Source organism: Homarus americanus, unplaced genomic scaffold (genome assembly GCF_018991925.1).
Source record: "Homarus americanus isolate GMGI-L3 unplaced genomic scaffold, GMGI_Hamer_2.0 scaffold27457, whole genome shotgun sequence".
Taxonomy (NCBI): Eukaryota; Metazoa; Arthropoda; class Malacostraca; order Decapoda; family Nephropidae; genus Homarus; species Homarus americanus.
In genome coordinates, this window is record NW_024731296.1 from 187,196 (window position 1) to 200,000 (window position 12,805).

At 50.0% G+C, this 12,805-nt stretch overlaps 1 protein-coding gene across 7 annotated transcripts in view; it reads left to right on the plus strand.

Moving 5' to 3' along the window:
• LOC121867580 (adenomatous polyposis coli protein-like) overlaps window positions 1–12,805 on the plus strand; it is a 240,190-nt gene that overhangs the window by 160,929 nt on the left and 66,456 nt on the right. For 5 of the 7 annotated variants that reach the window (XM_042367594.1, XM_042367590.1, XM_042367592.1 and 2 more), the window contains exon 2: window positions 9,939–12,805. This exon is cut by the window's right edge and continues 90 nt beyond it. The exons of the other annotated variants lie outside the window; for them this stretch is intronic. In XM_042367594.1, the coding sequence (XP_042223528.1) occupies window positions 10,169–12,805 (2,637 nt within the window). In that variant the 5' untranslated portion in view covers window positions 9,939–10,168. The remainder of the gene's footprint in view (window positions 1–9,938) is intronic. 7 annotated transcript variants of the gene reach the window in all.

Genomic DNA, 12,805 nt, shown 5'->3' on the forward strand with positions numbered 1-12,805 from the left:
CAGTGGGTCGATACCAACCAGTAGATCAAGGTGTTACTTAAGCGTGTGGCGTCACTATGTCTCTATATCTCTCATGTCTCCTATTGGTCTCCCTCCCCGGTGTCTCCTATTGGTCTCCCTCTCCGGTGTCTCCTATTGGTCTCCCTTCCCGTGGTCTCCTGCTGGTCTCCCTCCCCGGTATTTCTAGCTGTTAGTCTTATCGATATCCAACTGTCTCCTCCGTATTTCCAGCTATCTCCCACTATAACTATCTCCTTATATCTCCAAGTATCCCCCACTATCTCCCACTATAACTATCTCCTTATATCTCCCACTCTCTCCCACTATCTCCAACTCTCCCCCACTATCTCCAACTCTCCCCCACTATCTCCAACTCTCCCCCACTATCTCCAACTCTCCCCCACTATCTCCAACTCTCCCCCACTATCTCCAACTACCTCCCACTATCTCCAACTATCTCTGTCTCCCTTGGTCACTTCACTATTAACTAGGGATAATTCTCACCATCATTATCCAGTTCTCTTTTATACACTATATATAAAGGTACAGGTAAAGAATAAAATAAATACTTGCATATATTAATACCCAAGACCCCCCCCCACCCCCCCTCCCCCACAACCATCACACCTTCAGTAGTTAATTAGATTTCTCACCTGTAGAAGTAATGGATTAGTGGGTATTATTATTTCCACCTTGTATTAAATGAGTAAGTTAATGAGGTGTGGTGGTGTGTTAACAAGTGTGTGTGTGTGTGTGTGTGTGTGTGTGTGTGTGTGTGTGTGTGTGTGTGTGTGTGTGTGTGTGTGTGTGTGTGTGTGTGTGTGTGTGTGTAATATGTATGAATAATATGTGTATGTAATAAGCAGTTTTATTAATAGAGTTGCAGCCGGTGGCTGAAAATATACAGACTTACATTTGATTTAGACATAATGAATACATTTACAGGGCTGTACAGTTCATAAATCAGGAGTTGTTTATTATTTTAACAATAGATGGGATGGTGCTGTTCTTATATCTATCGGTGCGGGCTCTTACGGGCTGAATTTTGTTGTAGTGGCGGACTGCGCGAGTTGGGTGGGGGGCAGGAGGTGGCGATGGCGAGGGTGGTGCAGTAGTCCACGGCCAAACCTTTCCAGTGCTTGATGGTGGAGGTCACTGAGGGATGGCATTTCCAGAGTGGAGAGAGCGTTGGTGTAGCCGGAGTATTCTGCGCCGAGCATGATTCTGCAGGCCCTTTTCTGTACCTTCTCTAGCTGACGTTGTTGGGTGGAGTTGAGAGACGACGACCAGGCTGGTGACGCATACGTTAGTTTGGGGAGAATAAAGGCGTTGTAGATGGTCCTCAGCTCTGGCGTGGGTGTCCCAAGTGACCTAAGTTTTCGTAGCATGTAGAGACGGTACGAGGCTGCCTTGACTGTGTATATTTACATGGGCCTTCCAGTCAAGTTTGTTGTCTATAGTTACACCCAGGAGTTGTGTGTGTGTGTGTGTGTTAAACGTGAAGTACATGGAGTCCTTGAGAGAGAGAGTACTACATATAGAGCGTGAGAGTGCCTTAGGGTGAGTGCATGAAGCTGTGAGAGTGATATGAGTGCGTCCGGACCGAGCGAAGAGTGCGTGTAACGTAGAGAACGGAAGGAACCCACCCCCCCGTAGCGTAGCGTCAGCCCCCTGTAAATACATGAGTCCATCGTCACCTCTCTCTCTCTCTCTCTCTCTCTCTCTCTCTCTCTCTCTCTCTCAAGTACTTACTGATCCATGCCATTCCTTCCTTCCTTCCTTTTCCTTCCTTCCTTCCTTCCTTCCTGTTACTCGACTCCCAACAAGATCCCAACTGCTTCTCTTCCCCTTCTCTTTCTCTCCCTTTCTCCCCTCTCCAATCTCCCTCCTCCCCTCTATGCTCTAGCTACACCCCACCACCTGCCTCCTCCCTCTTTCGCCCCCCCTTGACGATACAGCTTGGGGAGTTTATTTTTCGCTAAACTTTAATTACATCTTAGTGAGAGGACGAGCTGAGGGTGTAGCCCTCTCTCACCCCTCTCCCCTCCCTCCTTTCCCTCCCTCCCTCTCCTCCCCCACCCTCTCTCCTCCCTTTGTCTCCTTCCTCCTCCTCTCCCTCTCTCCCCATCCCTTCCTTCCTTCCTCTTCTCTTCTCCCTCTCTCCACCCCCTCTCCTTCATCTCTCTCTCTCCCCTCCTCCCTTCCTTCCCTTCCTTTGTCTTTCCCTCTTCCTCTCTCCTCCCCTCTCTCTCCTTTCCCCTCCTTGTCTCCCTTCGTCTCCCTCTCCTACCCCTTCCCTCTCTCCCTCCTTCCCTCTTTATTATCTCTCTTCCTCTCTCCACCCCTTCCCTTCTTTGTTATCTCTCTTTCTCTCTCCCTCCTTCCCTCTTTATTATCTCTCTTCCTCTCTCCACCCCTTCCCTTCTTTGTTATCTCTCTTTCTCTCCCCACCCTCTCTCCTTCTCCCCTTCCCTCTCTCTCTCCCTCCTTCCTCCTTTGTTATCTCTCTCCCTCTGCCCACTCCTTCCCTCTCTTCCTCGGTCATTCACCATTACCATCCATTTGTTGGTCTCATTGCGCATTATCCGCCATTGTTACCTCACAGAATGGTTAATTTATCACTCTCTAACCTTCAGCATTAACCGTCTAATGTATCGATTATGTCCGTCTGTTTGTCGGTGGCCGCTACAACCAAACTCTCTGATGGGGTGTTGGATTCAAACTCCCAGAGGACCTATAGTGCTGTTATTGTCTTAAGTATTGTTTGTAGTCGAGGTCAGGTCAAGGTCACGTACATTTGACCTTAGCTCGAGTACTGATGCTAATTGTCGAGGTGATTTTGTGTGACCTTACTTGACCTTACCCGAGGACAAAGTGTTTTAGTGGCTCTTATGCCCTCAGACTTTCACACGATCTCTACACCCTGGGCGCTATCATTACCCCAAGACACCATCTCTATCTCTGGCTACCATTCTCTACCCCTGGCCACCATCTCTATCCCTAGGCACCATCTCTATCCACCATCTCTACCCCTAGGCACCACCTCTATCTCTGGCCGCCATCTCTAAAAATCGAGATATCACCCGCCAAGGTCAGGGAGATATGTACCGTATATTTTGATCTTTTTCACCAGTACTGAGGACCCCAGAGACCCCCATCCCGTGCCAAAGTGTTCTTATTCACATCCATTGATAATTGAGATATAATTGAGGTCGAACTTGAGCTGCCGACGTACCGAATGCGTCGAGCGAGTGATTTAAAACTTGTGTGTTATTTTAGCCATGTCTTTGTCGACCTGTGTATGTTAGTAGTTGTGAGGGATTCAATTCAAACGCGTACGTGTGATTATGTGTATGTGTGTGTCTTTGTACGATTCTTATTATTTGGGTTAATTCTGTTTATAAGGATTTTTTTCCTCTCTCTCTCTCTCTCTCTCTCTCTCTCTCCATTCCTTCTTTCCCACTGTATGGTCATCTTTTTATTCTTTTGTAATTCCTGTGTTTCGTTTCGTCATCTGTCTTTCTCTTTATCATTATCTCTTCCTCCTTTCATTATTCATCTTTATCTTCTCATTGTGTGTGTGTGTGTGTGTGTGTGTGTGTGTGTGTGTGTGTGTGTGTGTGTGTGTGTGTGTGTGTGTGTGTGTGTGTGTGTGTGTGTGTGTGTGTGTGTCTGTGTGTGTGTGTGTGTGTGTGTGTGTGTCAGTTGCATGGAGTCGTTGACATCTTCTTGCAGGTGTATGCACGTGTGTGTGTGTGTGTGTGTGTGTGTGTGTGTGTGTGTGTGTGTGTGTGTGTGTGTGTGTGTGTGTGTGTGTCGTGGTGTAAACAAAACCTTCATTATGTCTGTCTGTCTCACCTCGCCTCCAGCAGCACTATCTTGCCCCCCGAGTCACTCAGCCATGGGCCAAGATCACTCACCTTTCCTTCCACGGTCTCAAACACTCGCCAGCTAAACATCTCTCCTCGTAACATATGACGGGAAAACCTATCTAATATGACGTCTAAATGGCACTGAGACTCTACCGTGACGTAATGGAGGAATTCTCTCTCTTCTACTTTGGTTGTGAGAGAATTTATCGTGTTGGAGGAAGAGAATTTACGAACTCATCTGGAAATTCCCGCATCACCTGTTAGGAGAAAGTGTTTTGAAGATTCGTTGTACACTAGATTGGCTGGTGTTAATGGATGGGTGTGTGGGTGGGGGGAGACAAGTGTGAGTAGGAAGTATGGGGAGTGAGTTAAGGATGTATGAGATGTTGGGGAGTAGGATAATGGATGTGTTGGTGAATGATGGCCGGGAGGAGGGTAAGGGGAGGTCAAGTCGGTGGGCGTGTGTGTGGTTGAGGGGCGTGTCTGTGGTAGAGGGGGTGTGTGTGGTTGAGGGGCGTGTCTGTGGTAGAGGGGGTGGAGGTAGGTTAAGGTAAAATAGGTTGGGGAAGGCCAGGTAGCACGGAGGTGAACTGGATAGCCGTGCCAAGGTGTGGTAGTGCACGTGTGTGTGTTGTGCAGAACACCTCGCCCCCTGTCCCCTATCCCACAAGCCTTGGCGGGAGGACGTGCTGGCAAACTCGGCCTCTATCCATGTTTTCACCAAATGTTTCACCCAAAACGTTCAAGGCCCATACGTTCGGTGGTCCTAAACATCCCGGGTTAAAACTTCAGGAAAATTAAACATTCAAGGTTGACACATCCGGGGATTGAGACAGCCGGAGCCAAAACGAACGTCCTGTTGCCAGAGTCGTCGGCGGTTTGAACACTGTCGGGTGATGACGAGACCACCGCGGGGTCATCTCCTGTAACACTTGTGGTCACCTGAAAGGAACGACGCATTACATTAATCAAGGAAACCTGTTTGACATCCCTGGCGACCGGTATTGATGTCTCCTGGCCTTAATAGATACCTGGACAGGTTGAATTCATTCACGGTCATAGGATGACGTGACAACTGCCTGATGAGAAAATGTAGAGAATAGTTGTTGTTTTAGGTGAGAGAGAGAGAGAAAAAGAGAGACTTGCTTTCACTTCTTGGGATGTCCCCTCTCTCAGTTACGTATTATCAACATCATCATCATACACATGCACCAGCGTCAAGCAAAAAGGCAGTGGGTAGTGTCAAGATGAAGGTCGTGGAGGTGTTGTTTTAGGCGGTGATGGTTTGATTTTGCCGCTTACAGCGGCTAGTTTATTGTGCACCCCACACTCATCTTGTGAGCGGTAGTGCAAAAGGATTACAGAGTAGAATTTACAACGGGTCATAATAATTAACCCCCGTGGTCAGGATATTATGGCAGTGAATGTTACACAATATTTCAATTACATTATTTGTTTAGTTCTATACATAAAGGGTAACTTATTCACAAATGCGTAAGTACAGGCGTGTGAGGCAGTATGTCTGGCCGCACACTTTGTTATTGACATTTGCGTGAGAAGTATTCAAGCACATTGTGTATTTGGTTCTATACATGAGAACTGATATAGATACTAAGTGATACAATCTTAATAAGCCATTAGAGATGAAGTGTTGTGCCATTTCACACACAGTGTGCTTGGACCTGTCCCTAAAAGGTTCTATCTTCACACAGTCGAGGACGTAGTGTTCAAGTGTGTGGCCATATGGTGATGTGTAAGGTGGTGGTGCAAGATGTTTGGTGATGGTGGAGATGTGATGAGGGTGGTGAGATGTGATGAGGTGGTGGTGCAAGATGTTTGGTGATGGTGGAGTGATGAGGTGGTGGGAGATGTATTTGGGATGGTGGAGATTTGATGAGGTGGTGGTGGAGATGTGATGAGGTGGTGGGAGATGTATTTGATGGTGGTGGAGATGTGATGAGGTGGTGGTGGAGATGTGATGAGGTGGTGGTGCAAGGTGTTTGGTGATGGTGGAGATATGATGAGGTGGTGGTGGAGATGTATTTGTGATGGTGGAGATTTGATGAGGTGGTGGTGGAGATGTGATGAGGTGGTGGTGGAGATGTATTTGATGGTGGTGGAGATGTGATGAGGTGGTGGTGCAAGATGTTTGGTGATGGTGGAGATGTGATGAGGTGGTGGTGGAGATGTGTTTGGTGATGGTGGAGATGTATGGTGGTGGAGAGCGAGAGTGACGAGGAGTGACACTGGAGCCGATTCCCAGTAGGTGACACCATCCTTATCCCCGGTGTCACAAGGGGCTAAGTTAGCTCGTGTCGTCATCTTGGTGCTCTCAAGACCTCTCTGTGGCTTCACACTGTCTGTTAGGTTAGGTTAGGTTGGGTTGGGTTAGGCTAGGTTAAGTTAGGTTAGGTTAGATGAGTTAGATTAGGTTAGGTTGTATCTGGTTAGGTTAGATCAATATAGGTTAATTTCCCTTCTATACAGTTAGGTTAGATTACCATTAAGTTTATTAAATATTGAGTTAAAAGAAGCTTAAAACAAAAGTCGTAATCTACAGGTAATCCCTTATACCACCCCAATTGACCCGGGTTCGATTCTCCTCTAAACCAAAGCTACTACTAGGACCCTATTACCCATATAATCGTGACAATGAAATAGGGGAGACGTAAAGCTGACCAGATTCTGATAGGTGACTCCTGACCCGCATGTGTTGAGTTGGTTAAGCGTTCTCAGGGTAGCTCTTATAGTCGTGGACGTGGGAAGACAGTGAGGAGACCTTGTATTCCCACAGTTGTAATAAACACTTGGAAAATGAGAGAGAGGGGAGGGAGGAGAGAGAGGGGAGGGAGGAGAGAGAGGGGAGGGAGAGAGGAGGGGAAGAGAGAGGGAGGAGAGAGAGGAGGAGGAGAGGGAGAGAGGAGTGAGAGAGGGAGAGGGAGAGGGGAGGGAGGAGAGAGGGAAGAGAGGGAGAGGGAGAGGGGAGGGAGGAGAGAGGGAAGAAAGAGGGAGAGGAGGGAGGGAGGAGAGGGAGAGAGAGAGGGGCTCTTCACTGTTGGCTTATCGCTTCCTTCCGCTTCATTATCTCCCCATTTGTGTATATTCCCCTTTTCTTCATCTCTCCCTTATCTCTCCTTCTTCCTAAACTCGTCCCTTCTTTCTCATCTCTTCCCTTTCTCTTCTCCCCCCTCCCCTTCCTTCCCTGTTTCTCTCAACTGAAACAACTTCAGGCTAAAGGGAGGGAGGGGAGGGGACCTGGCCAGCCCTGTTTGTTTAGGATGATGGGAGGAAGTTGTTTTGTGTTGACTCCATGGGTTGTCGTGTGTGTGTGTGTCTGTCTGTCTGTCTGTCTCTGTCTGTCTGTCTGTCTGTCTGCGTGCGTGCTTTAATAATAAATAATAATAATTAACGGTTTATTGAAAGAGCTTGGCAGCCAGAAGGCTGAAAATTTACAGTTACATATTTGGGGAATGGGTTACGAATTACAAATAATATACAAGTAACATAAGTGACACAAATAAGACATATAATAACTTAGATGGGGATCAGCTTAACCACAGTTCATTTCAACATAGTGACAGTGTAGGAGCAGTGTTTACTGGGAGTGAATACACTGATTTATTACATGTTATTGATAATTTTACAATGGTTGGGACTGGGCTGTTCTTATAGCGATCAGTTCGTGCACGTATGGGCTGGATGCGGTTGTAGTGTCGAACAGCAATTCTCGGACAAGGATCTCAGGTGGTGTAGTAGGAGCCGGTGTCGGGGATGGTAGAAGCTTTACCAAATTTGCAGATGAGGCCGTGGTGATGGTCAGTGAGAGTCGAAAGGGCAGTGTGTTGAGCGCTTCTTGATATGTGTGTGTGTGTGTGTGTGCGTGTGCGTGCTCTGTGTGTGTGTGTGTCCCACATGCTTGTTACCCTGATGGGGTCCAGCTGGGAAGTGAACGCAGCCCATATTCGTTGCCTTGTTGACGTTCAGCGTGCAGTGTGCGCATGTCCGCGTGTGTGCGTTAGAATGTGTGTGTGTGTGCGCGGCTCATTCGTGCGTATGGAGTGCCATGCTTTGAGTACCCAACACCAAAGGAGGGCTGTCACCACCTTCTCTTGCACCGCCATTATCACCACCTGCATATCATCAACCCCACCCCTCCATCCCCCCTCCTCCCTCTCCTCCTCCTCCTCACCCTCCCACTTCTCCCACCCTCCCTTTCACCCCTCCTCCCCACCTCCCCTCCTCCTCCCTCCCCCTCCTCCTCCTCACCCTCCCACTTCCTCCCTTCTCACCTCCTCCCCTCCCATCCTCCTCCTCCTCCTCCTCCCCACCCCCTCCTTCACCCTCCTCCTCCTTCACTCCTTCCCCCTCCTTCACCTCCTCCTCCCCTTTCTCACCCTCCCTCCTCACCTCCTTCATCCTCCCCTCCTCACCCTTCCCTCTCCCATGGTGACCCCACTTAACCTTAGGCTCTTCTGTGACCTTTTAGTCTCGTGGCCGCCTCCCTCGTGGTGATTTAAACCCAAGGGACACCTCACGCTCTTTACGCATTCCATTATGACACGTTCTTGACCCCGAGGATGACAAGTGAGGGGGTGTGGAGGAGGTGATGAGGGGGGTAGGGGGTGTGGAGGAGGGGGTAGGGGGTGTGGAGGAGAGGGGTAGGGGGTGTGGAGGGGTGTTGAAGAGGGGTGGAGGCGGTGTTGAGGCGGGGGGTGAGGGGGTTCAGGGATCTCTGTTATTATCACACCCTTATGAAAATGTTGTTGGTGTTGTAATTTCGTGTTGTTGTTTTTCTTTCTTATGTCTTAGTTCAGTTCCTCACTTTATGTCGTCAATCTTTTCCTGTGTCTTGTGTTTCTTCGTATCTCTCTTTATAGAACTCTTGCTATTTCCTCTTCTCTCAGAACTGTTCGTTTTTTTCTTCTTCCTCCTCCTCCTCCTCCTCTTCCTCCTCCTCCTCCTCTTCTTCCTCCTCCTCTTTCCTGTCTATCCGAAGTCTCTCTGTTTCCTCACATATCTTGGTTAATATTTTCCTGCTCCTAGGGAAGACATTTGACTCATCTGAAGATATATCACACGAGCTAATATTACCTACTTACCGCTACTTGGGTGGGGGATTAGGTTAGGGTGGTTAATCCAGATATTTTGCTTCATGATCCTTTGTATATATTGAGAGAGTGCGTGGTCCATACTTTGTCTCAATTTATTTATGTGATTATTTCAAGTACCTCGTTTGGGTTATTTCAAGTACCTCGTAGTGGGGGGTTTTGTTCCCAGTGTCTTGAAGTACGTGAAGGACAAATACACTTAAGACACACACACACACACACACACACACACACACACGTACGTACGTGTAACGTTCATCAGCTGTTGGGTCGAGTTTCTCGAGGGTTCATGTGGTGAATATTCCTCGTAATAGTTATGAGGAATATTCGCCGCATGAGCCTCTGAGAGTCTGGACCCACGACAATAAATATTACAAACCTTGGAAATCCCATTTTCTTTCTTCAATCTGTCTCGGACGTCTGGCAGCCCGCCGCCATTTCCGCCCAGGTGATGTTGATTGACTGCTTTTTAGTCGGTCATGGTAAGTTCCATGACCCTGTAACTGCTCATCACCAGCAAGTCGAAGATTCTGCATTAGTTTTGCGTCACGCAGAGTTACTGGGTGTGGGCGTGGCCGCTATGACAAGTCTGTAACATGCGTGCGTGGGCCTCAGTGCCAGCAGTGTGCGCTTGTCTCAGCCATTTTGTTTATGATGTTGTTTACATGACGTCTTGCAGAGCAACACACTCCCCTTGGCCTCGGCGCTTGAGTACACTGAAAATATATAATTGTGAATGTATCCTTTCTACGGGAAATTTATTTGGTTATGTGATTGAGGCCCCCCTGGCGGAACAGTGCGAGGTAAATATTAGAGGTGTGAGGCAGCTGGTAGTGTGTACACAGGTCATTAACACCTCCCACGGTGTGAGTTCCCGACTGATTTTGTATCTTTGGTGACTTTCTTAAGGTTGATATGTAAGATTATATTTTAACACTTGTTCCCTTTTTATACACAGGTTAATGATTTGTATAGGCTAGTGTACAATACAAATTTATTTACGAATCACTTGACGTACCTGATCCTTCATTGTTGACTTGGAAGTACCAAAGACTCGTTCAGTGTTGTAGAACTTTACTGCAATATAGTGAGAGAAAATGTGACGTGTTTTACTGGTGAGGAAAGTAAAGTGTTGCGTGAGACAAACGTTTAAGTGGTGGAAGAAGTAACTTAAGAGAAACAGTGAAAATGTTGACCATGCAAGCAATGATCCACCGTCAGGAGGCTGGGGCAACCCTCAGGAAGCCTGACAAGACCACAAGGCCCACCTCTAATGGCAGTGGCAAGAGCAAGGGGAAGCGTAAGGCTGCCAAGAAGAAGAAGGACGCGGCCGCTGGAGGAGATGACGCTATCGGGGACATCTTCGTGGAAGTGCCTCAGCCTGGCGGGGATAAGGGCGTGTCAGAACCTCGGACGGTGGTGGCCCGGGAGTGGCTGCTGCTGAAGAACACTGAGGTGCAAGAGGTGGCCAGGGTACCTCCCATCAAACCAGGGGACCGAGGCAGCTCAGGCAGTGGTCATCAACGGGATGACTCTGCTCCCCCTCCCAGCCTGGTCCCCGTCAGGAAGAAAGACGCGCGTCCCGCCAAGAACAACAGAACGAGGGACGCTAATGGTAATGTCAGAATACTTAAGGAGCCGCGTCCTCTTGTTCAGGAGGGAGGCCAACCTAGATTATCTGCAGATATGACCCCCAAGACTGTCAAGGGCGGGGGTGCAGACGACAGAGAAGACCCAACCAGGGGAACACTACCCAGGGAGGCGACACATGCCGGTGACGTCACTGTCATAAGAGTGCAACTCCCATTCGACACAACAGATGAGCCTCACAACAAAGATGTTCCTCACACCCGGGACAAGAGTAAGGGTCCAGACTCCACGTCAAGAAAGGGTAGTCGCCACTTCACCTCAGAAGGTTCTCCTGGTGATAAAAAAGAGCGGAAGAGCGGGAGCAACAAGGTGACAAACGTCAAGCGTCACAGCTCCAGCCGTAGTACGGGTTCAGAGGGCAGCACTTTACGTCGGATACGACGTCGAGGGACACACCACAGCAGCACCGCCACACAGACCCCTCCCGGTTCTCATTCTGAGTTACGTAACTGCACAATACCTCCAGACACCAAGCGTGGCTCTTATAAGAATCACGAGAATCCCGCGGCTCACAACACCGACCACCGCACCCACGAAGAGAATCCTCGGAAAGATCTGACGGGGAGTATACCCGGTGCGTCGCTCCTGCTGAAGCTGGTGTTGCCGCGGGACAAACGCACCAGCAGGCATTCCGGGGGCTCTCCCTCCCAGGAGGTGCCGCCCCCCTCCACTGTACCAACACCCTCCCGGGCACCAGCCTCCCCGCCCCTCCCATGGTTCTGGTCTCCTCTCCGCCATATGGAAACTGCGAACCCTCCACAGCCTCCTCTCCTGCCGCTGCCGAGGGGGCCGCCACCACAGCTGGGCCCCGGCTGCCAGGGCTTGGTTGCTGGGGGTGGAGAGGCCGAGGCTTTGAGAGTCATGCCTCTCTTACCAGAGGATATCGTACCATTCCCGCCCAGGGCAGCACCGCCTGTGCCTCGTCAGATACAAGGTGATCAGATGAGCATCTCCAGCCTCAACAGCAGCCTCGCAGGACACACTTACGAGCAAGTTAACTTTGTCATAGAACCTCCCATATCGGAGTCCAGGGAAAATGAGTATGAACTGAGTAAAACTATAGAAGAAATGCAGTCTTATCATATTGATAAGAATGAAATTCCCACCCAGGATTCCAACCACGTTTGTGTGCGAATAACTGAGCACCCTGAAGCAGAGGCCCCTGAGGGAGGTACGACGAGGAGAACCTCCGCCCGGAGAAAAAGAAAGAAGTCACGGTGTGCAGCCACCATCACCGACGACTACCTGGTGGGCGACCTTTACCCTGAGGCGCTGTGTAGTCAGGAGGACCACATGGAGATAGTTGGGAGGCGAGTGTCGCAAGAAGAGGAGAGATGCGTCGCTCCTGCAGTGTTCTTCCCTCACTCCCTAGCCACTACAAGTACATATGACCGCCGACGACGGTCGTCAGCCACTTGCAGCAGCACCAGCAGCCTCGCCGGTGAGAGACACATCGTGACGTTGGAGAAACCGATCACTTTAGTAGCCGAGACGAGGCTGGAGCTGGGGTGTCGCTCAGTCTCTGTGTCGCCTCCGCTGTTACAACAGTCGAGCAGCTTTGAAGAGAACACAGCTGAGTTACCAACTTCCATGACATCGTCAGCGAGCAGCAAAGACGCAGTGTTCATACACCGCCTCTTGACGCTTGTTAACCAGGAGGGAGATCAGGGCAGCAGCGGCGGGGGTTCAGGAGCGTCAGGACCTCGCCATAACCATCGCCGGCGGGGTGTGTACGTCCCGGTGGACACAGAATCTGATACGGGGGTGACATCAGACCCGGAGCTCTGCAGGGAGCCCCAGGCGTCCCCCATCCCCGAGACTCGCGTCCAGGGAGAGAAGCAGAGGTCCATTAGCTTAGGCGGGCGTGACAGAGGTCTGTGTCCCCTCCATGGCACTACTATACCTTACCAGACAGGGTTGGCCCCGGCACTACAGCGACGACGCACCCGCCGAGCCTCCCTACCTGCAGCCGTCACACCTGAGCCACGACCTTCATTTTTTCAACGTTTACGACGGTCACTCAGGAGGAGCAGAAACGTTGAGCCCCTCATAGCAGAGATGCCCGGGGCACTGGACTTTATGACCCAGGTGGTGAACGCTGTGCCCTCGCCGCCCCCCGAGGAGCCCTCCCCGCCCCCCGGGGTCCCCTGCTTATGTCCTGACCCCGTCCAGGAC